Source organism: Xiphophorus maculatus, chromosome 11, assembly GCF_002775205.1.
Source record: "Xiphophorus maculatus strain JP 163 A chromosome 11, X_maculatus-5.0-male, whole genome shotgun sequence".
Classification (NCBI taxonomy): Eukaryota; Metazoa; Chordata; class Actinopteri; order Cyprinodontiformes; family Poeciliidae; genus Xiphophorus; species Xiphophorus maculatus.
The window spans coordinates 32,169,990-32,195,278 of NC_036453.1; the positions used below are offsets into that span (position 1 = coordinate 32,169,990).

General features: G+C 37.2%; 1 protein-coding gene across 2 annotated transcripts; it reads right to left on the minus strand.

Moving 5' to 3' along the window:
- Nucleotides 1-99: 99 nt before the first annotated feature.
- hlcs (holocarboxylase synthetase) lies at nt 100-23,218 on the minus strand. Of its 2 annotated transcripts, XM_005811745.2 has the most exons (11): nt 22,769-23,218; nt 21,104-21,235; nt 20,305-20,467; nt 17,794-18,782; nt 16,099-16,278; nt 15,087-15,343; nt 5,105-5,172; nt 4,871-5,031; nt 3,185-3,299; nt 2,851-3,064; nt 100-1,643 (listed from the first exon to the last, which is right to left on the minus strand). In XM_005811745.2, the coding sequence occupies exons 1-11, from the start codon at nt 23,048-23,050 to the stop codon at nt 1,472-1,474; spliced, it is 2,733 nt and encodes a 910-aa protein (XP_005811802.1). In that variant the 5' UTR covers nt 23,051-23,218; the 3' UTR covers nt 100-1,471. The 2 variants fall into 2 exon arrangements, with proteins under 2 accessions (XP_005811802.1, XP_023197793.1); XM_023342025.1 differs by lacking the exons at nt 21,104-21,235; nt 22,769-23,218 and having other exon boundaries at nt 20,167-20,323.
- Nucleotides 23,219-25,289: the final 2,071 nt, after the last annotated feature.

A 25,289-nucleotide genomic window follows, 5' to 3' on the forward strand; every position in this document is an offset into this window, starting at 1 on the left:
GTTAAATATCTGATGCTGTTTTCTATTGAGAGCTGTGAAAACTGCTGAGATCAGGTATGTGTCTAGAAGTTCTCCTAAAAGAAAATTTAGGACACACAATTGTCTAAAAAAACTTTATTTAGCTTTTGGTCATCACAGCACATGCTGCATTATTTATTGTTACTGTGCAACAGTAACAGACGAAAATCAACCCATTTCAGAGAAGGAGGCTTCTTCTTCCAGAATTTACTGCAAAATAACAGACTGGCTACATTTGTTGGTTTTACCTGGTAAAATAAAAAATTCGAAACACAACAGTGACCCAGACAATACACAGTTCCAATAAATGACTGGGACCCCAAATAAACATGTCATTTAATTGTCTTTATTTTGTTCAAAGGGAAAAGTATTTAGAAATAACCATTTTAACAAAATACCCACAATTAGTGGCATTCTTCATTCTTTATAAAGATATAAATGTGACAGTTTTGTAGGTATTCTTTACTTTTTGTAAGTTGATCTAAATATCTAAAATGTTTTAATAAGTAATCCATTACTTCGTGTTCCCATGACGAGGAAGAAAAGTGCTCACTTTTGTTTTAAAAAAATGGAAATGGAAAACTCATGCACAGACGTGTGCTGATAATCATAGTGCAGGCAGTGACTGTAAGAGAGGAGCAGCTTAGCTGAAGTTCTTTTCTACAGAAAGAGTAATAATAGAGATCAGAACAAGGATCAACAAGGCACCGTAAATAACATTTCATTTTAACCTTTCTTTCAAAACTTTACCAGTGGTGCCTGTAATTGTGGAGAGTGCTGTATAAAGCTGCTTGTTCCTGTAAATGTAAGTCAGCATACTTTAAGGAGTAGCAACAGTTTTTGTGTAAAATAAAAGTATTTTTAGCAACCATTCACTCTGTTTCATTTCAGGGGATATGTGATTGGATCAGAAACAGAGATTGTTTTTATTGCGTCTCTTACAGGTTGCTACATTGCACAAAAAGTGCAGGCAGAATTTTTACTTCTCACAAAATTACATCCAATTTGACGACCCATCCTCCTTCCCCAAAACCTGGAAGTGTTTGTGGTTCTCAAACACTTCCAGTATTTTTAGGTTGCTCAAAATCCAACTTTTTGAAATGCTTTTGTTCAGTGTCAGTTGAAGCCAATTTCTTTCTGCAGGTTTCAGCTGATGAAATACTAAAAACACAAAAATAAACCACCACAACTATCCATAAAAAGTTCATGTTATGGTCCAACTATTTTTGGTCACTTTAAAAACAAAAACAGTTTACAAAGTAGTCCTTCCAAACAGGAAGCAAATGTAATAAGGTTTAGCAAATTCATTATATAACTGGAGCATATATGGATTTTGTCAGATGTCTAAAAAAACCTGTTGGCTTTCAAATATTACTCGACCAAACCTCTTTCACACTGAATGATGGTGTTGATTCAGTGAGTATAAAGTTATTAGGAATAAAAGAAGCTTTTCCTAGTGCTGCTTCATGACCACAAGGTTCTTCAACATGTCAAACGAGTTTCCATCAGGCTCCACAGAGACCATTCCTTCCTCTTTACTGCACACTTGGAGAAAGCCGTTGTCATCCAGACCAACCACCTGCGCTTCTGGTCCTTCCTCACTCCACAGACGGACCTGAGTCCCACTGTGGCCAAAACAAAGACAGTTTAAAGTCAGCATGTTCTTTTCAGTTTCCAAAATCCTAATCAAACTATGTCTGAATTTCATGTTTTCAAAGTAATCAGTTTTACTTAAAAATGCAGGATCAATAACATTTCAACACTGATTGATTTCAACAAGAACACAGGAAACAGCACTTGATCAACTGTTTTAAGGTGAGTCAATACAAAAGATACACCTTACTGCAACCAGTAGATTTCAGAAGTATGATATGGTTTAATACTTATTTTATTAACTGGGAACACTGAATTCTATCATATTTGTTCTTTTGTTGCCAATAAATGAGCTACTGCTAATGATCCTGTGTAGAGTGAAGTGGATTTAAATAAATGTTATTGTTTGACAGTATTGCTTCCGGCACAAACAAGCATAATTCTTTTTTCTTCAGAAAGATTATCAGATTTTTTTTACATACGTCTAGAGCAGGGATGTCAAACTCCAGTCCTCAAGGGCCACTGTCCTGCAGTTTTTAGATGTGCCACAGGTACAAAAAACGCTGGAATGAAATGGCTTAATTACCTCCTGCTTGTGTAGATCAGTTCTCCCAGCCTTGCTAATGACCTAATTATTCTATTCAGGTGTGGTGCAGCAGAGGCACATCTAAAAGTTGCAGGACTGCGGCCCTCGAGGACTGGAGTTTGACACCTGTGGTCTAGAGCAGGGGTGGGCACTCCTGGTCCTCGAGGGCCGGTGTCCTGCAACTCTTAGATGTCTCCCTGGTCCAACACACCTGAATCCAACAGCTGAATCTCCTCCTAAGTGCAGTCAAGTTCTCCAGAGTCCTGTTAACGACCTCATTATTTGACTCAGGTGTGTTGAAGTAGAGATGCATCTAAAAGTTGCAGGACACCGGCCCTCGAGGACCAGGAGTGCCCACCCCTGGTCTAGAGTGTGTTTGAAAAGGTCATATCTTGTTCTGCTTGATAATATCTGCATCAGAGGAGTTTCTAGAACGATGCTCACACTTGCACATCTTTCTCTCCTCTCTCCCCCTCCATAAATTTTTAAACATTGAAAGGAGCTGGGGTTTTGCTTGGAGATGTTCCAGGCAAAATAGTACAGTTCATCGGAAAGAAGTCTTGGGAAGCAGCTCATGTATGATGGCTATCTAATTTTTCTCAGTAAGGAATACTGAGAATAAAGCAGTAGAGGCAGTAGTTTGCAGCACACACCTGTGAAGCCATCTTTTATAGTAAGTAGGCAGAACAGCGTCTGGGCCTCTTTGCTGGAAACTGGTGATGAGAGTTTGGAGGCAATTCAGAGTGAGAGCGATGAACTGAGAGCAGCTGAGGGGCTCCAGGCTGCAGCCGTTCTGTGTGTTGTACTGCTGGATCAGGTCATTAATGCATACTGTGGGGTTGCTGTTTGTCACATTAAAGCCACATCCTAGAGGCAAAATGTTAAAGAGGAAAAAGGGAAAAAAAGGAGAGGAGGGAAGTAGTTTGTTATGATGTCTGTGTATTACAATAGCCATAGACAATGTTGCTAACAGCCCTGGGTTGTTACCTATAAGCAGATGAAAAGTTGATCCTACAAAAGTCGATGTTACCAGAACTCCTCCAAGCTTCATCAGGTTACTGTAGTAGATATCATTGGGCCACTTCACTCTCACATCTATTTCCTGATGAACATTAAAACATGGTTAAAGTTAATAAAAGAGTACCCAACAAAACAAAAACATACAAAAAAAAAATCAAGTTGCCAGTTTAAATGATGTTTTAAGTCAATTTCCTGGCTAACCTACTCTATTACTATAATAATGTATTATAGTAATACATTATTCCTTCATTCCTTTAATGAAGGAGAACATCAACAATTCAGTTGATATACGGATAAGATCAATTCCATGGGTTAGGATAAGAGCTCAAACTCAAAGATTAAACTAATAGCATCAGACTGCAGCTATGGTAACAAAACAATCTAACTATGAATATTGTTCTTTGAACTTTTACGAAGTAAACTTGCCAGCTTCTTAAAATCTTACATTTAAATGTTAAACAATTTAAAATATTTTAGTTTATGTATTCTGAAACCATTAAATCAAATTTATCAGCATTGATAATCTCAATAAATAAACGTTACATTTATATATCTGTGGTCTGTGTAAAAATATTAGCATTTATGGGGCCCCTGAAGCCTTGGGGGGCCTGATGGAGCCTCTGACTTAACAAATGTATAAATAATTGATATTCATTTTAATTGTATTTTTTTGATTTGTTGTTTTTAAGACTAGTTGTGGGTTTAACTATTGTTTCACTGGCGATGTTTTCCCGTAACATATAATTACCCAGTAATATTTTTACATTTCCTGTCTACTTAACATCTTTTAATAGAAAAACATGGTGGACCGCCTCGGCGCCCTGACCACTGGGCTTAGCAAGTTTTCTGGGGGAAACCATGTAAAGGGTTATGCAAATACAGTCAATTTACTATTTACCATTAGTTTTTCACCCAACACTGTTGCATGATTTAGTATCAATATGAAGTTTTAAACTGTCCACTTACAAGCCATGACATTTTGAATGTAACTGCATTTGCCATTGTACAGCTGGATGAAGGCAAGCCATGGAAGTAAAGTAACATTACAGTTTCCACTGAACTGAGCTAGAAATTGTGCTTATTTGCTGATTCCGTCATTGTGCAAAATTTATTAGAATTAGGAAACTTTATTGTGTCAAATATTAACATTAGATAAAATATGATCAACTATGATTAATTTATTATAAAATCTTTGATTAATTTGATAACTTCATTAAATTATGCCCCACTGTTATTTTTGCCATCAAAATTGTCTCAATTCAGCTTTTTGTCTTACGACATAGCTTGAACATACCTTGTATAATATCATATGTCTGTATGTGATGATATTGTTGGATTAAGTTTTCCTTTGTGTATTTTATTGATTATTACTTATTTCGACTCTTAAATGTTCTTAAGCTTTCTATTCTCATCTTGAAGTGCCAGCGGTCTGCTCATGTTAAATAGTTAAGTCATTTGGTGTACATTGTCCCTTTTTAAATAAAGTCAAAGTGTGACTATTGCTGTTACCATGCTACGCATTATGTTATTCATGTAAAAAAAACATTTTTTTTAGCTCATTGTGGTTTGCAGAGGTATCACAGTCAAACAGAACTTCACGCTGTACAGCAATCCATTAATGTAAGTGTTAGAAGAGATGGGCTGAGCTTATACCTGATATCCAGGAAGTGTGCGAACAGCTTCCACGATGGCTAAAGCAGCCAAATGTTGCAGGAAAGGAATTCTTTGACCAAGCTTGGAGTTCAGCTCAACTTGGACCCCAACTGTGAACATTGCACAGCCTAGTGGGCTGAGCCAAGCATTTCTGCCTCGGCCTGAAAAAGCAAGAAAATAAACGTATTTCAAAACACTACGTGTAAAAGATGTTTTTGCATGTTTAGCACTAACCTCTTCCTTGTGTTTGTCGAGCAGCTACTGCTATCAAACCAGTGTTCTTAGGTAAGTGCTGCACCATCCTGTGAGAAACCAGTGAATAGTTGTGGTTATTAGGACATCTGACTTCATGACACCTTCAATTAACTATTTCTGCTTCTTTTGTTTTGCTTTATTTTGAAGACATGTTGGAAATTGAATTTCTATTATAACAAAACTTAACACTATTTTTAATTTTGATTTGTATAATAATAAACATACAATGAAGGTGAGTAGTTGCTTTGTAGCTACTGAAGAATTGTCACCAACAACAAAAAAATACACAAGAGGCTGATGCTGAACTGCAGATTTAACCTCACTAATGTGCAGAGCTTATCAAATTAAAGAAAAATGTTAGTACAATCTCACATTTCCAAATGGGATTAAGGCAAATGCAATCTATTGGTGAGCAAAGACCAAGAGAGCCATAGCCTTTTAGGTCATTATGATGATTAGGTTGGTTGATCAGTTTAAGACTGGTCCAAGTAAAGCTCACTTCGCAGATAAGTCTAATCAAAAGACCAGATGACGCCTATAGAGTATAACCTTTCTATGACAAAACTTCAGAAAACAGGAAATGTTCATCTTTGTGTCTGTATTTGGAACATATATAGACCAATAAATTTAGAGTAGAGGGTAAGAAGTTATCATTATACTTAACTGCAGGTCAAATAATTCATTAAAATGCCATGACATTATCTATACTATATGCAGTAAGATTAGCCAACAGTCCATTGAAAGCAAAAAAGCATACGTCAATGGTATATTCACAAGAAGAAATAAAGTGTTTTGACACAGAAGTGTTGTTTGAATTGAAGGTGGCGTGGCCTGCAAGGGTTGTGGGGGTGGGGTGGTAAGCTGAACACAGCTGCAGGAGGAAGGAAGATGAAAAAGTGAAAGCAGAAATTAGTCTGAGGGTTTAAAATAGCTCCTCTTTAGAATCGATATCTGTGGGATTTTAGCGAGTTTAAGCTCGGTTTAAATGCAGCAAGGAGTTCATTCTTTAGCAACTGCTTCCACATTTCGGACACTGCCAAAGGTCTAACTTTCAATTTAAGATGATTGCTTTTTCCATCAGAAAATACCTTAAAACAAGATTTCTTTTCATAAGCACATTTACATTGATTATTCAGATCAATAAAGAACAATCTAATCCACAAATGTGATTAAATAAAATAATCCTGTTTACTGAGGAACAGCTAAAATTAGAATTTTCTAATGGAAGTGATCTGTGGGCGATGGCTGCTCCACTACCACTACTGATAAATGGCCTTCAGTTCTTTTGGATATACGAATACACCTTGCATGGCAGTGGACTATAATGCAATATCACCCACTGAAATGCAATGTGTGCCTCAAAGTTTTTTATCACACCAAACAAAAAGATACATAGAATTCAAACTGAATGGTGGAACTCCAACTTGAAAAGCATAGTTTAACTGGCTAAACGGGAGTTTTTTTCACATATAAGTTGCACATTTACAGAATGCAGATGCCTTCTATTCATAAAGACACATGCCCAAAGCTGGAATAACTGAGGGATTCCTTTGTGCAGCTATTTATGGACATGTGTGATTCTCTACGTTTTCTCCACCTTAGGAATCAATTCTGACCTATTTAGAGTTAATCTACTGATCCCATCCCATTTTCTTTTTCAGTGAGAATATTTACATGCATTTTCTGTACACCAGGGGTCTCAAACTCAATTTACCCAGGGGCCGCTGGAGGTAGAGTCTGGGTGAGGCTGGGCCGCATTCACACACACGGTCTCCTCAGCCGAACCTTTCTGATTGCCTATTACCATATTTGGCCGTAGTCAGGCGCTGTAACAGCCGTAATTGTGTAGTGTCTCTTTAAGATACTCTAGTATTGCTAATGATGTCAGAAGTATGCGCCACGGCTTCTCTGTAGAGAGCGTGGGAGAAACGTGCTAGACGGACATGTTAGCTCCCTAACTTTTTAGTAATGTTACAGGTTGTTTGGACGCTGCTCAATTTTCATGTCTGATAATACATGAAATGAAATGAATATAGCAGCCGTTCAACCGGTTTTGTAAGGTTGGTGAAGAGCGTATTTATTAAAGGACAACACTGTGGAATTCCCAGTACCAGTGTGGTTGTGAGTTTTTGACCGTCCTGACGAATCTGCCGCCTCCTCTCCTCCCTTAAACACAACCCAAGCGTTACAGCGCCTAAACAACTGTGCCACCACAGCACGCCCCTATGCAGCTTTTTACCTGCTGTGAAAATGTGTGGCAGCCACTCAAATTTTCTCTGTGGAAAATAAGAAATTACACAGCACCAGAACTCACCATAGTACACTAACATTTGACTCTGTGCAGTGTTGTTTAATTTGAGCATTAAGCTCAATGTTTTTCATGATTTTAATCTTACTGTTTAAACTTCAACAATGAAATTGAACCACATTTATTCCCATACAATAAAGTAACACACAAAATAAATAAATATAACAAAACTAAAATGAGGGGGAAATTGCCATTGGATGTAAACAGTACATTTCCTCTGTTTTTGTCACATGTAGACATAAATGTGATCAGTCTGTGTACAGCAGGGGTCTCAAACTCGCGGCCCGCAGGCCAACTGCGGCTCTCGGGACGATAGTTTGTGGCCCCCGCCTTAATATGAAAGTTTAATGTTAGTGCGGCCCGCGAGTTTGATATAATTGGCACTTTTCAGTGTTGTGTGCAGAGCTGAACGAACTTACCAATCACGGTGGAGTATATTGCTCTCGGGGGCGGGACATCGGCCGGGCCTATTTGCATTTTCTATTTGTCATTATTTGCATGCGGTACATGCGCAATTTCCGCGGCCGCTCCCGCTTCACGTGCTTCAGCATCCAGTCTAGACCCGGAAGTTGCTGATCAGTGTAACATAATTAAGGTTAGCACGCCCCACGTTTGGAGGCCTTAGTCCTCGACGCGGACATCGCGGGTTCGACTCCCGGTCCCGACGACCTTTGCTGCATGCCTTCCCCCCTCTCCTCACCCTCCTTCCTGTCTGCCTACTGTCAAAAAAAAATACGAGCCACTAGCGCCGCAAAAAAACAAAAAAAGCTGCATAAAGGTATTGCATAAAACATCTTCTGAAAAGAAAACTCCTTTTAAAAAAATATTTTCATTCTGATTCTGGGTATTGTGCAGATTGAAAGATTTTTGTTGTTGAAATTATTTTGGCCCACTTTTTATGCATAAACAGCAACGACTCAGCTCAAATTGTACCCAAATTTTGCCCCCAAACTCCTGCTTTTTCTAAGAATTTTTAAAAGAAAAACACTTAATGGTAATCTATTCTTATGGTTAAATGAAACAGCTGATTGCAAAAAGTCTAATCTAGGTGCTTTTAATTAACAATAATACTGTCTCTGTAATAAAATTATTTTAGCAGGAACAATGGAAATATTTGGTCTTTTTGTGTTCAATAAAAACAAGTTAATTACGTTATCTTGGGGTTAATATTGTGAAACTGTGGCTTTTTACCATGAGATTCTCCTACTGGCCAATCTTTAATCTTCTAGAATTTTGTTTAATTGCTTACAATTTAGTTCAGGAGTCCAAGTGAGGGGATCACCAAAGACATTCAATCGAAGGCCAATGCCAGTAGAGACCACTAGACAGCCTAGAGGTGACCTTCCATAAAAAGCAAGGCCCCTTTAAGCAAAGCTCCAAGATGGCCAGAGCTGATTGACCAAAGATGCTACACAAGATGCTACAGTTAAGGAATCAAAATTCTTTATGGAAACCTTTAAGAAAACAACACAAACAAAGAAAAAAACAAACATTTTGTGTTACAACAAAACCTTTCTGTTTCACGATTAAACTGTTTAAAAGCCATGTTGACAGAAAACATAGCTTTTAAACACAAGATGTGTTCTCAAAATAAGCAATCCTGCCTAAAAAATGTCGGTCAGTTTTTGCGTAGATCACATACAAAACAGATTTGTAAAAGGGGCCTCATTGATTTCTTAGCAGTTTGAGTAGAAGTCAGCAGTGCAAGTGTTGCTCCAGGCATAAGGATCAAATTTAGCAGAGCAGGAAAAGAATCATTATACTTTGTGGATGTGCCAAGTGCGCTCTCTGCTAAATAAATATTTCTACTTCAACTCAGGACCAGCAGCATCTATTTATTGCAGAAAATATTTTACATTTTTTCAACAACTACATAACTTTAGTTTTCAATCCATATCACAAATAAAAAAACAAAGCATATTAATAGAAACACTTTATAAAGACAAGGCATAATCGCCATAAAACCACATATTTGTTATAAAGTATATAAAGTAAGCTGCCAATTAGAGACATGCTGAAGCTACAACTAGCTGGCTGGCATGTCAAGCTTCTTAATGTTAAAAAAATGCTAAAAAACCAAGGAGCTCTGGTGCTAATTGACCAATCAGATGGTCTGTTGAAGTGTAATACTTACTTATTACACTTATTTGAACAGTATTTTTGTCTCGATAACGGCCTAAAGATGCTCATGTCAATTTGTGAGCATTGTAGAAATAACCTGTTCATTGTCTAAAAGGTGTCCATCGTCACAGAACCTTAATGAGATAAATAGGCCAAATCAACCAACACATTACCACTATGTACTTATTACTAATGTAATCTTTATTGTGCAGAGACCATTGGGGCAGAGGTTGAGCTCAATGAAGTGCACCAGAAATGTCAGTGCAGAAAGACATTAAACATGCTAATTCTATAAAAGCATCAACTTTTGTTGGTAACTCATACAAATACCATTACATCTGTAATCTAAGAGATGCACGTTAAAGCTTTTTCTTGAAGGCCCTAAACAATACACATAACTTATCTTATTTATGTAAAATTCTTGTAGAATTCCATAAATTCTTAAGATTTTTTCTATAATGACATGATTAGGAGCTGGATTTAGTCTTAGGATTCTTTGAGAATACGGGTCCTGCATGTTTTATATTTCGTCTAAAATGGAGTCAAATCAGTACAACTCATTCTATCACAATACAATCATCTCATCTGCAGATATAACAAGGCTTCTCAAAAAAAGCTATCTGATGACAGAATTTAAAAAGTCACATATCATCTAAAAAATGTCAAAATTGAAAGAAAAATTAGTAATAGATAAAATTAGTAATAGTAATAGACATCTATCCGTTTGGAAAGGGTTACAAGGCATTCCTAAGACTTTGGGACGTCAACAAACATAAGTGAGAACCCCACTAGAGAAAACCTTCCCTAAAGAGTGTCTGCTGGATGGCAACCAATCTACAATGATGATAGAAGGTCTAAGCGGATGTTATTAGTTAATCCATTAGAAGCTATTTTAATCTAATAAACAATTACTAGGCAACTAATAATAAGTCGATTAATTGTTTGCAGCCCTAATCAAGAATGATGGTTCAAAGGTTTTATATGACAGATGAATTAAACACTCATGTTACTGTGAACTTTCAGTTTACTAGTGAGACACATTTACCAAAGTCAAGTCGTTGCTATGAAAAACACTTATGTTCTACCTGATGTTTGTGACACTAAACTCAACTAGAAAAATAAAACTACTGTGTGGACATTAAGGTTATACAGCTTTGGCTAAAATGTTTGCTGTTGAAGTTGTACTATCTCCATTTTTTTTTAACAAGTCTCACCTTTTCAAAGAAAATAAACTGAATTTTTGGTCCAATGACATCATTGGCTTAAACATTCTTCATGTAACAGTGAAGAGCCTTTTAGATAGCAAAGTAATGTTGTGCAATAGATGTTGTGGTCAAGAGTTAAGAGATATTTTGTAGCTGCATGCATCATCTCTCTAAAGTCTTAACCAATTCTAGATGATAAAGCCGGTACTGTTTTTTTCCCAGATACATGGTGTCAATTAATCAATCAATCACTCAATCAAATTTTATTTGTATAGCACATTTCAGCAGCAAGGCATTTCAAAGTGCTTTACATCATTACAAACACAGAAACACAATGCAATCAAGTTCCATCAATAAATTTGTAATTGATCACATTTCAAATACAATTCTAAACAGGTGGGTTTTTAGTTGGGATTTAAAAGAAGTCAGTGTTTCAGCTGTTTTACAGTTTTCTGGAAGTTTGTTCCAAATTTGTGGTGCATAGATGCTGAAAGCTGCTTCTCCTCGTTTGGTTCTGGTTCTGGGGATGCAGAGCAGAACCAGAACCGGAAGACCTGAGAGGTCTGGAAGGTTGATACAACAACAGCAGATCTTTAATGTATTGTGGTGCTAAGCCGCTCAGTGATTTGTAAACTATAACAACAGTATTTTAAAGTCTATTCTTTGAGCTACAGGGAGCCAGTGGAGGGACTTTAAAACTGGTGTTATGTGCTCTATCTTCCTGGTTTTAGTGAGAACGCCAGCAGCAGCATTCTGGATCAGCTGCAGCTGGAGGATTTTTAATTTAATCTTTATTAAATGTCTCGTGGTTTACTCCTCTCCTTAAACAAAGACACAATGCACCATGAGAGCAGGAGTATTTTTATCTGAAGGTTTAATAATTTCCTATAATGCAGAAGTCACCACTCAAAACTTTATATTTCTTGTTGGACAACACAGTCATGCAATATATTTTACAGCCATCTGAAAAATTGCCAGCCTCTATATAAGGAGTTTCATTTTTAAAAGGTTTTCTACAGGATGGCAGATTTTTCACAGGTTGTTAATTTAGTCTTTACCTAAATATTTATTCGAACAACACTACTGGCTAAATGCTACATTTAGCTCAATTTGACATTGCGAGTCCAGCTTAGCTCTTTTCAAAACTGTATATGTGCCAAAAAAGAGGGCTTGCCTGAAAATATCCAGTATTATCAATACATCAATGCAAATACTGGAAGACATGAAACAGAGATTCTTAATAATAACATTAATCAAGGGTTGCTTGAGAGGGGCATCTGGAATCTGTAGCCCTGTCAGTGAAATCAAACTGCAGCAGCAGATCTGGGGTTATTTGCTGTACTCATTCACCCAGCTTTAGTTTCCCTATAACCTTAATGACAACTATGTCTGTTCCAATCAACTCAATGCCGCTCCAGAGCCCATTTTTCAAACTTTCTGACAGTTTTAATTGATGCCACCTGCAGCCCGACTGACCCACTCAAGACACCACCCCTACCCACATGTGTGGATGCAAACAAAGGAGGCTAGAAGCAACGTCCATTTGCTGTGGAAAGGTCACTGAGGCAATAAATTAGTTCCAGCCTGCCTATCCTTTTAGCAGTGTATGAAAGAACATACACAGTTAAAGGGAAAAACAACAGAGGGAGGAAAGGGTGTGTCATTATACATGATCAGTAAGTCTGGTAAAGTGAAAAACATCAGCACCATTCTAAAAACATAAAGGTCCCTTTCAAATAGGCCTGTCACGATAGCAAATTTTGCTGAGCGATTAATTGTCTCAAAAAATTATTGCGATAAACGATAATATTGTCTGAAGACCTTTTTACACTGATTTAATGGAAATGACGTAATAATGCATGTGATTTCCTGCCAAAGATAGATGCACTTTATTTTCAAAAGAATATTTAACACTGGAGCTGATAAACAAAATAAACAAAACAACCAAAAACAAAATGGTTTCTCAGTCTCCATTAACAAAAAATGTACTTGATAAAAACTAAACAACATAAAGCCAAAGTGGAAATAAATACTGCATTCAACCAAAAGAGTGCAGATTATGAAGTCTGTATATTATGTTGCCCTTCAGTAATAATTAGATTTAAATAGAGAAGATGGGCACATCGACTACCTGATGCAATAGTTCACACTACATGATTTTTGCTCCTATTTTTCCCCTTACAATAATCTTAAAACGTTGGTCTTTCTAAGATTGTGTGGTGTGTTATGGTAGATCGTCGTTGCCACTCTGATCTAAATCAGGGTTTTTCCCCGACTGGGAGCTTAACGCAGCCTGTTGAATGTGACAGGTAGCCAATCAGAAAGCGAGGATTCTCCTCCGTGTTTTCTGAGGGGAAATTACATCGGGGAATCCTAAACAGCTGACACGGCGCAACCCGAAGTCCAGCTGACATTGGAGATGATATGTGGAAACAACATTAATGTTTATTCAACATGCAAAGAATATAGAAATGACAAGAGGAGGAGTTGGAGCGAAATTGCTACCGCAGTTGATAAACCCGGTAACTTTTCAGCTGTTCTTCGTTAACGTGACGTAAATAGGTTCTAATGATTTTCATTCAGTCAGGACTTTACTCTGACACTAGCAACATGCATTGCAGGTAGATTGTAGTAAAGCATTGATTGATGCCTGGTTTTAAATTTAGTTCACTGAACTTGCAGCCATTATTTTGTGCCCATTGTTGGACACCACAAGGCAGGACCGAACCGATCGAACCGTTATACCTAGGATTTCTGTCGGCTAATGTGTGGTCTGTCAGGTTTTGAAAATGGGCCGACAATCGACGATCGTGTGCGCTGGGCTTTACACTAAGGAAATGAGGAAGGGAGGGTCAGTGGAGAGCACCGGAGTTGAGCTTTTTTTCATTCAGTGTCATCAACAAACAGAGAAAAAGGCTGGAAGAGACGATAATGCCGATATTTGAAATGACGTCGATAGTTTTAATTTATCGTACGATTAATCGATTTATCGTTTATCGTGACAGGCCTACTTTCAAACATCAACTGTCTGTGAATCAGGGCTACACAATGAACTGTGTAGCCCTGATTTCTAAACACAAGTTTATCAACATAATCAACATTCTGGACTGCAGTAATATTGAAATTCAATGAATTAGAATGTACCATCCAATAAGTTTCTCTTATCAGATTAAAAGTACCTTCTTGAAATAAAATCCTTTAAGAAAGTATGAAACATATATTTTATTAAAACCACATTTTTGTTTTAAAAAATGTGCTTTTAAATTGGTTTGACAAATTATTATAAGCTTATATATTGGGTTGCATTATATGTAAATAGAAAATAATTATAGTTAACAGAAATAAAGACTTTAAAATATCAGTCTGTGTGTAATTAATCTATATAATGACTTGGTGAACTGAGTTACTGAAATAGATTAACAGTTTAATAGTATACTGTTTTATTGAATATGACATCATGTTTTCAGATCTTTTAATGCATTAAAAATGTTTTACAAGGGCATTAAGAAACTATACCCTCACTGTCACATGTTGCTTATTTTCCTAATATTGTACATCCCTAATATTAATCTGTGCAATTGAGCGTGTTGATGTCATCTTTGTATTTTTCCTCAAACACCTATGACTGAATAATCAAGAAGAAAAAATAAATAAATCGATGGATTATTTAAAATAGTACTTAATTTGTAAAATATTTGATACCTGAAGTCATAATAAGACCATGTAGTAAAAACATCTGCGATATGATAGGAAAAAAACATGCAAACTGCTCACACCTGCTGAACTTATGGAGTAAGGTGGTGCTGCCATATTATTAAATGTATTTGCTTTGTGTATCAAATGCTGAAGCACATCTGAAAACAGACATTTAGATTTATTTATATATAAAAATATTTTTTTCTCTCATTGTCTGAAATGAAATAAAATAAAATTAAATTCTCAATTTCAAGTCAGTAATGATTACCAGGAGATCAGCTGACAGCTTTGTTTGGGCCCTCACTCACAGCAAACTGTTAGAAAATGTATTCATATTTATCATTAAAAGCTGCACCGGCTCGAGTCATACCATGCTCTGGGGTCTGCAGAGAGGTTAAGTGTGCTTTCCCTGACCCCAGAACTGCACAAGTCCCAATGAAGGGAAAGCTGAGCCTTAATGATCTTCTTTTCAGACTCAATGGTTTGCTGCAGTCTGGCTCTGATCAGTTAATAAACCGTAGCTTTGAAAGAATTTTACTCAATAAATTAAAATCACTGCCTTTATGAAACAACAGATCCTGGTCTGAACAGACATTTCAGGTGTTAAAAAGCATTGTAAAATTGACGTTACCCTTCCAGCAGGTTCATGGTAGAAGTGGTAACCTCAGTGTAGAGCAGGGTGTTTCCCAGATGGTTGGTCTTCAGATTTTTGCAGTAAGTCTCCATAACAAATTGGGTCATCTCTTGAGATTCTGTGACCAAGGACAGAAAGTCCGAGGGACCTTCATGTGGTTCAGGGCCTACCCTGAAGGAGGCTTTGGAGAATCGAACAATAGCATCTTCATCCGCCCATGTGTCCAGGAACTTCAGAAAACTTTCCTTGGCATCCTGAGTGGAATGTGAATGTGTCTAGGTTTAGTTAGATAGTGGCGGTTAAGTAGGAAGGAGCAATATAAGCAGAGTTTGTGGAGATAAATTATTTAGAGGAATAATTTTAATAGAGAAAAAACTTCAGGGTATTGCCCATAAATCATTTGTATTCAATGATATGCACAATATTCAGTTTAAAGGTTAAAAAAAGGAAAAAAAACTAGAAGGAGCTAAGACCAATTATCTAAACTGAACAGGAAGGAAATGTATGTTTAAAATGGCTGATGACACTTTAGCTCACTGCCCTCTCATGTTTATACAAGCCTTCTGTAGACAGGCCTGCTGTCACTCCTCTGCAGATTTGCTCAGATTTTTGCATGGACTTAGTGAGTCAGATTGTTTCCATCTGTGTACTATGAAAAATATCAGAAGAATAAATTAACCACTAGTTGTACTTGAAGATGGGAATGGAGAACAAAAATATAGTAATGTAATAAAAAGTAGCAAAAGTAATTATCTTCTCTGATTTTTTAATTCTTTTAGATTTTTTAACAATCTTCCAATTACAGTGTGATCTGCATTTGAAACACTCCTGTTCACAGTGTCCATAAACATAACTGCTCACATTCTGAATGCACATGGACTCGAACATAGAAGCCAGAAAAACTCTGAATCCCAAGCTTAGTTCCTTTGCTGGCAAAAATTCATTATACCATAGTATAATGATGTGGGACACTTTTTCACAGTGAGGAAAATTTTCACTTGTCACATACCTGGGAGGTGGCCAGCAGGTAGACAGGACTTGGGGCAGGAGTCTGGCTTGGTTCACAGCTGACTCCCAAGGAATTAAGGACTTCTGTCAAAATTTCATATCGCAGTGCATTGCTGACCTTCAGCTCATCGAAATCTTTTGAATCCATTTTCTTTGAGTAGGATGCAATGTCAAAATGAACCTAAAGAAACATACATACACATATCACGATTAAAATGATCTTTTAACAGACAGTCCAACAGATCAAGTAGAAAATAGGGCTGCAAAATCAAAAAATTCAGAAGAGAGTTAATATTGAGAGTTTGGAAAAATTGACACATTTAGTTCCCTTGATGTCTTAGTGACACTGAAACAGCTGGTGTGATATTCTTTTCCTCCATCTGGGTTTAGAACCCTTCCTTCCAGGATGATTGCCTCCTTAGTCTGCTTTAATTATTTCATTTTATGTGATTTATTTTATTTGCTTAAAATATACATTATTATCTTGAACACCATAAATGCACCAAACTCCAGCCAGGGCTGATTTCCTGTATGTGAACCCTTGCCACATGATCCAGACTGAATAATAAAGTAAAAATAAATAAATTTCTGGTCATATTTGCTGGAAATTATGGCTACATAATGGGTAAAATTGTCAATGTCTTGACAATTGAAAAGAGCATTCAAGTTGTATTTCAATAAAATGCAATAAACTCGCAAATGCACAATGAATTTTCTCCTAGTTTATCAGATGCAAACAAAACCAGTCAAAGTAAAGCAGGAATGTTTCACTAAATTTGTACTAACAGCTCTATGTCACACTTTTGTAGGAATAAAGGGAAGGCTTTCTGAAGATGTGCTTATGGTATGGAGCATACATTTAAAGTAACTTCCCTACTGTCTGATATTTGTGTTTTTTGGTCTGATTTGTGTGGCTCTATGATCATTGTACCAGTTATTACTAGAATTCTTTACCTACTGCTACAGCATCTGAAGGGTAGCAAAAATAAGAGCAGATGATCTGAGATACAACACCTAACAAACCTTTACAATTACATGCATCTTAGCAAATCAAAAACTCTCCTGATCAAAACCTTAGCACCAGAGAAGTTACCGAATCAGGTTCACTGGTGAATCATAACCAGCTTGCTTGTAACTTAAACTTCAAAATGTAAAATGACAAAAAACAAAAAAAAAACACAGGAGCAAACATCTGATCAAAAGTTTAACTCTGTAGTTTTAAAAAGTCAAAATCAAATGCAAATGCAAAATGTAAAACTGTTTTCTGTTTTTGAGGTGCAAAGCAAAGCTAAATTGGATACAGCAAGACCATTATTTTAATTTAATTCTGCTGAGGACATGGACACCTAGCAGCAATATCATTCTAGACTGAGGATTGTCTCCTATTTAGCAAAGAGTGGGTTGTTTAACAGAACAACGCTGCACTTCACAATCCCTGCCTGGCTCGTAAATATCCACTCCCATCCATCTTAAACACCTTTAGAATGAATGTGATTCTCCTAAAAGTGTCGGACGGGGATTGTGAACAGGAGCTTTGGGAGCTTGTCTTTTACATTTTGAAACATTTTGCATTTTGAAGGTCCACTTCCAACCTGGTTCCAACCCAGCAGCATAAAACCTGAAAACATGTAACTGTTGTCCTGATGTTAAAATTTGTACCATTAACATTTGCACTCCTTATGTATAATATCTTTACCTGACAGAAGACAGCTTCCCCACCGTCAGCTCCATGGGTTAGCCTGACAATAACCATTTCTCTCTGGTTGGCGACGTCACTTCTCAGCTCCCCCCAGAGCTCCACTTCCCCTCCTCCCTGAGGATCCCGAATGTAGACCTTTCCACTTGCCAGAATGGTTGCTTCCAGCTCTGTGCTGTCTTCTCTGGTGAAGATCAACTTCCTACACTGGAGGCATTGTTCTTCCTTAACTTCCAGATGGAGACCTGCTGGGCACAAAGCGGAGCCCAGCCCTAGCACCTTCCCACCCTTACTTAAGTAAGTAAGAAAGCGGGTCTGAAGCTCAGCAGTCAATGATTCCTCTTCTGCCAAAACCAGAAGCCTGGTGTTGTCCAGCCATGGGTCACTTAGTGCTTGTTCTTGCAGGAGGGGATAAATAGTGTTGTTTTCCACATTTATGCAGTCTAACAAAAGCTGATAAATTGCTTGGAAACGTTCCTCACATCCACCTGTGTACACAAGAATGTTTGGTGCTTTTCCAAAAAACCCTGAAGAATCATGTTCTAGTTCAGCCAGACACCCATCCACACTATCCACCCCCACAGAGGTGTCATCAGGTAGATCTGGAATGTTCTCAGCCGAGGCATATTTGACAGAAAGGATGGTGCTGTTCTCCAGCTCTAAACATTCATGGCAGCTGGAGAGATGAAGGTGGTGTCCATAGCCCTCCATGTGGTGATGATGGGATTCCAAATGAACAGTTTGAGAGTTGGGCAGAGGCTCTGATCCCCGCCGTTCCTGCAGCCTCTTCTTTGCCTCAGGGGGTAACAGGAGACTACCTTTACGGAAGTGCAGGTTCTGCTGGTCAGCAGGCAACAGCTGAGAGATTGACTCACAAAGACCCTCCTCAGGAGTAGTGGACGAAAGTAAGAGCGCCCCCACAGGCTGTGGCCTCTCAAGACACTGCAGTTCCAACACCTTACTGAAAGTGCTGTCTTGGAGCAAAACAGCTACATAAAAAAAGCCAAAATGCATCAATCATAGTCAGTCATATGACATATTGATATTCAATAGAATAAATTAACATGGGGACATTTAAAGGTATGACAGAAAATATATTTTCTTTTTATCATCAGGTTAGATTTCAAACATGGATGCTTCCTAAAACAATATTTAGGTTCTTTCAGCAGAAATACAAAAAAAGTGAGTAAAAAAATGTGTGAAAGTCTTTTTCACTTGTTTTCTTTTTAACCGCCTAAGGATCAGCAAACAGAAATTAGCTTTCCAGCCAACAAGATGTAGAACAAGTCAGTAAAATAACAGCCCTTCAGGCAGACGATTCTTTAAGCCAAGATCAGGATAAAATGAGAACGCTACTGACACAAAACTCTGTGGTCATTTACAAACAAAATTAATGTGAGTTAGTGTCATTACCGATAAAAATCTGAACCCACTGCAGAACCCATTAAAATGCCACTGACATGATAAAACCACTTAAATGATTTTAAAAGATGAACCCACTACTACATAAAGCTTTCATTCTGTGTACACAAAGGCTTTAAATAGTAAAATATTTCTCACAGAGTCCTAAAAATGCAGTGTTGCTGTTTACATTTGTAGCAACTGGGTCAAAGACCAGCGACATCTTGTGATATAATGAAGGTACAACTACGACTGAATAGACAAGCCGAGCACAACCTTACCCAGTTTATATAAAGTTGAGCAACATCCAACACACAACCCTGATGTGATATGCTGACCCCAGAGGGTACAGTCTAAAACAATCAATACACGATACCCTCATTGGCATATGCCTAATAAAAGTGTTTGACTGACAAGGATTTATTAACTAGAATGTTATTGTTAAAAAAGGGGATTAAACAATACTTTCTCTGGTTGAGTCAATCAATCTGTATATTGACTGTTACTGCAGTAACTTAGTACTGCTGGTTACTAAGTTACTGGCAGGTCATAAGCGTTCAAGAAAATCTTACTTTAAAACATCCCAACTCTCACTTTAATGTGAATTTTCAGTAAGGAGTTTAGTTGCGCCTCAATCTTTAATCGAACTTGGGTTTAGTGTGCTAGTCTAAGCAGCATTATGGTTGTCCCAAAGCTGTAACATTCTGAACCAAACATTAAAGCATAAGTTCAGTTTCCTTCTGCCAGACTAATGGGAAACACTTTGACATGTGACATTTTTACTGGTCATAAAACAACCAAAATTTGCAGGTCAAAAACAGCCAAGTTAGATTTTATAGAATAAATATCTTCATACTCATAAAGGTAAGTTGGGGCTGACAAGCTCAGTAAGTGAAAACTAGTTATTTTTCACACCATGTTAACAATTAATATCCCCAATACACCTGATAAAAACTATGGTTACTGACCTACCTTGAACAATCCCACCAGTAAGCCAATCACGTATTGCACATGTTGCACAGACAACACTCATAACAGCTTATTTTTTCATGTGGTAATTCTCTTCTGCAACTAGTGGCTAATGACAATATGCAGTGAAGGGCAACATACGGACTATCTTTGAAGGCACCAGTCCACTGTCCAGTTGAAGGCGATCTTCAATAAAAGCGACCCCAAGACGGCTGAAGTTATCTAGACTAGTCTGTGCCACTGCCCTGAATGGCTGGCCTGGGCTGAAGGCCAGGGGGAAACAGTAGTCAGACCACTTCAGCACCTGCATAAAAAAAAAAAGAAAAAAAACATGAATTACTCCTATTACTCCTTCATACACAATAACATCTAATTGAATTGTTTTCCAACACAAAAATCTACAATTTAAATCAAATCATAAATACTTTATTTATCCCAAAGGGGAAATTAAATGTTATAACTCATATCATCAAAGAATCTTCAAGCAGTTGGTGATGCTGTAGACTGGAAAGATCTCTAGTAGCAGTCAATCTTGCAGCAAATCTGAAGAGGCCTCTGACTGAAGACTACAACAGTCTCACAACTGTCATAACATGTTAACAGCTGAATTTTGGGAAAGCAGAGAGAATATTCCACAATAACCTGTCCTGGGGGCCATCATCAGTTATTGGCAAGCACTGCTAATCCACCTCCTTTGCTTTTGCAAATCTGTTTGGCCATATTGGTTAGAAAGCCGGGCAGAGTAGCATCCTTTCTTATTTAATAAAATCTCATTATCTTTGCATTTTATTGTTCTTTTGGTAGTAGATGATTTTTTTTCTTTTTTTTCCCTCATCATTTTGACTTTGTTTCTTAACCCTTTGAATTCATTTTTCAGGTAACCTACTTATCCACATGTTCTTGTCATGTAACTCTTAAATTTGAAAGATGTGGCGCTTACTTGCTTATTTGTTGCAGGAGGATATCCCACTTGGTTCTCTGCAGCTTCTATTATGAATGAAATATTATCTATTCGTTGAGCATCAATTAAACAGGATCCAAGAACAGTCCATTGGCTGAGGTCATCACACGCCTGGGGGAACATCACAGGAAGGAATAAAGAGGATTATTCCAGAATTTTGGCTCACATCCGTTAAATCATCAGAGTTTGTGATGTTACAAGTACAACCTACAATGTATTAATGTTTACACACTAACAACAAAGTGGCTCCCAACAGAAGAGGAATAAAAATGAATCGGGGTTTTGAAAAAAAACCCTCAAATGTGAATAGCTTTGTAAAGACACTGTAGCTTGTGACAATCAGGTGTTAAAAACAAATACATTTACTACATTTATAAATGTCAACTAAATTTCAAGTGGAGTATTAATGTGTTTTACATGGCAGCTGTATCAACTTGTCCATCCAGCTAGCTGTGTAGAGAGGCTTATTTTATAGTGGACTGGTTTAAGTCTTCTTAAGGTATATGTAACAGTCTAATAGCCTTTGAATCAGATTACAAAAATGGAAAAGTTTTTAAAGTTAAGTCCAAATGATAAAAATTGGATTATGAATGCATGCTACGATGGAACAATTATTCTTCATAAGTGATCTTTTTTTGTAAAGATGAAACAATAACCACTCCATCAATGTTTAGGATTTAACTGAAGCCAAAAGCCTAAAATAGTATTAAAACAGTGAAGAAAAGGTGCCTGTGATATTGTCCTATTCTCTGCTTCTAACAAAATAAAGCAAAATTCACCATAATTACTTCTACTTTTCTCTAGTCATTTCCACAATAGGTTTTTGTAACAACATGCAAGTGTGGGCCCAGAACAAACAAACATGCAAGCCCACACACACACACACACACACACACACACACACACGCACGCACGCACACACACACACACACACACACACACACACACACACACACACACACACACACACACACACACACACACACACACACACACACACACACACACACTACCACTTAGACTTGTGACTAATTAACCTCACAATCAAATTCATGGCCTCTGAGCGAGCATGCAGAGTGACAGGGGTTTAAGCAAATAATCAAGACATTAATATCTATATGAAACGTGTAGAAGACAGATCTGAATGTGGTGTATGTGAACATCTAATTACAGATACAAAGCAGAAAACTCTGAAAACAAACATTCCAGCAGTTTTTTATGTATATAAAGCAACAAATATGTCTGAAGTGACTCGGGGTTTTTCATGGTCACTGAGCCATCAGTGTTCACAGAAATATAAAAACAAATACCAATAATCAATGCAAATAATGCGCTTGGATTTTTCGGAGCAAATTTCAGCACAATCTGTAAGCCTTTAACTGACGATTACCAAATAACCTGAGCATTAAGAAGACATTGATTTGCTCTGTAAAAAGTTTGGTCAACTTATAGGTTTAAATTTTGAAGTACTGAATGTTTCTGGGCTAATCTTGTGACCCATACTCTTCTGGAAAACACACTTTACTTTCTCCACCTGCTGTGTTCTCCATGAAAGCAGAAGATTATTGCGCGTTCCCTCCTCCTCGCAAGAACATGAAGTAGGCAGAAAGCGACCTGTGCTCCAGCTAAGCTCACATGTCTAACCTGAGCCTCCGTGACATAGACGGCCTTGTCTCCGAGCTGGAGGAAAACATTGTCCTCGGGAGGAAACGGCTGCTGGAAATGTGGAGCGGCTGTGTGGAGTCCTGGGGGCGGAGCTGTGGGGGGCGCAGAGACCGAGCTGGAGCCGGAACAGAAGCTGAGACAGAGGCTGTTCTTCCTGCTCCTCAGCCTGGACAGACTGTTGCGGATCAGCACCGAGTAACACTTGTGAAAACGGACCCACATATAGACATAGCACAGAGTTATTAACATTTTATCCACCATGCGCCGCTTTTCTATTAAGTTTTGCTGTCATATTGATTCCCTGCAATGATATCAATCCAAATCTACTGTCTCTAAGCCCACAGAAACAGAGTTCTATCACCATAACCTTGAAAGGAAGCGAAGCGGAGTCCGCCTACTCTCTTCTTCTAGTGTTGATTAGAAGGTGACGTCTTCTTCTTCTTGTTGGTTTTACTGGCGGTTGGCAACAAACTGTTAGTAGCATTACCGCCACTTACTGGTAAGGAGTATGGTTCGTGATGATCTATCTATCTATCTATCTATCTATCTATCTATCTATCTATCTATCTATCTATCTATCTATCTATCTATCTATCTATCTATCTATCTATCTATCTATCTATCTATCTATCTATCTATCTATCTATCTATCTATCTATCTATCTATCTATCTATCTATCTATCTATCTATCTATCTATCTATCTATCTATCTATCTATCTATCTATCTATCTATCTATCTATCTAGTGGGGTTTTAAGAGTGTTTTGTGCACCATTTCTGATCAGGAAGAACTAAAATATAACAAACTGCTAATGTAAATATTGTTTTTATAGTTTTTTGACCTGGTTATGCAACAGTTAGTTGTTAAATTATTGTACAATAAATGTTTTGTTAAAAATCTTCTTCTTTTCTATTATGGGGATCGCAAACAATTTTAAGGTGCATACCGCCACCTACTCTTTATGAGTGTGTTGCAACACTACTTTACATCTAATAAATTCTATTTTTTAATTTTGTATTCTAAAGATAAATAAATAATGTTTTCCTTAATCTGTAAATATCCATTATGTTTCCTTCATTTCCCAATATTCCTGTAAGACTCCATTCTTGACCTGTCCTTCCAACCATTCTTCTCAGACTCTCCCTATCAGGTTCATATGTTTTACAGTTCATCAATACGTGTTCTACATTTCCTTTCTCTCCACAATCTTCACATTTATCATTATTTTCCTCCCTATTAAATATAAAATGTCATTTAAATAGGTATGACCTACTCTTAATCTGATCATTATTATTTCTTCCCTTCTGTTTCTCTCAGTAACATATTGCGGTTGACTTAATCAACTTTTACCTAAATATACCGCCACCAACTGGACATGAGTAAAGAAGGACAGACTGGCCAGAAATACAACAGTATAACAGTAAGATAGCTCCAGACTTCAAAACCAATTCTTGAGACTTGCATTTATTACACAACTCCGTTGTTTTTTTGTTTTTTTTTCCAGATTACTCTCTGTAACTGATTGAAAGACCATAACCGAATGTCAATTCCCTCAGTACAAGCTAATTATTAATCAAATAACTCCTTAAGGTTCTTTCTGAAAGGCAATACAATTTACCTTTTGGTGTAATTATATAGATGCTCTTCAGTGCCAGGTGTTGTTTACTTGTTTTTCAGAAATATTTAATGATCTAAAGAACTTGGCGAAATGAAACCTTAGTCGTCGTCATTTGTCTCCTTGTGACTCTTGTGAGTCTCACCCTCATTATTTCTTTATTGTTGTCAGTGATTAAGAACTCACTAAGATTCCAGCCTATTTTCTGGTAACTCTTTTACTAAAGAAGCCCAACCTTGATTGCAGCTTTGCTAATAATTTTCAGGCCGCTTCAGAACCACAATTTCTTTAGATTCTTAGAAAAAGTTGTAAAAGTCAAAACATATTACAATGTAAGTTACATATTTTGTGCTCTTTCAGTGTGGCTTTCAAAATCAGCATGCCACCGAGATAGATCATTGGAAAGTTTCTGATCATCTTTTAAAGGCTTCTGATGCAGGAAATTAATCACCCACTATAATGTTATTTGATCTTAGTGCAGCAATTGGTAATAATAATAAGCTTATTTTAACCAGCTTTATCCCATTAGAAGATTTCTTTTGCAACAGTCTTGGTCAAAAATGACATCATACAAACAACCTCCGTTACAACATATACAAATATACAGTATGTAAAGTCACAAAAATAAAACAATTGCACTTCTGGCAGGATTTATACATTCAAAGAGACAAGTTTTTGAAATGTTTGAAGCTGGAATTTCAAACGTTCCTTGAGGTTGGATTAGAGAAGCTAAAACGTTTCTCCTCTTTTTTCCACGAGGGCCTAATTGCGTAATCTTTTTTAAAAAGATGATTCATAAGGTGCTGTTAAGATGAGAATCAAAACATACCAATGGTCATGCTGACACACATGAAATAGAACACCACTGGTCATAACGTTTTAC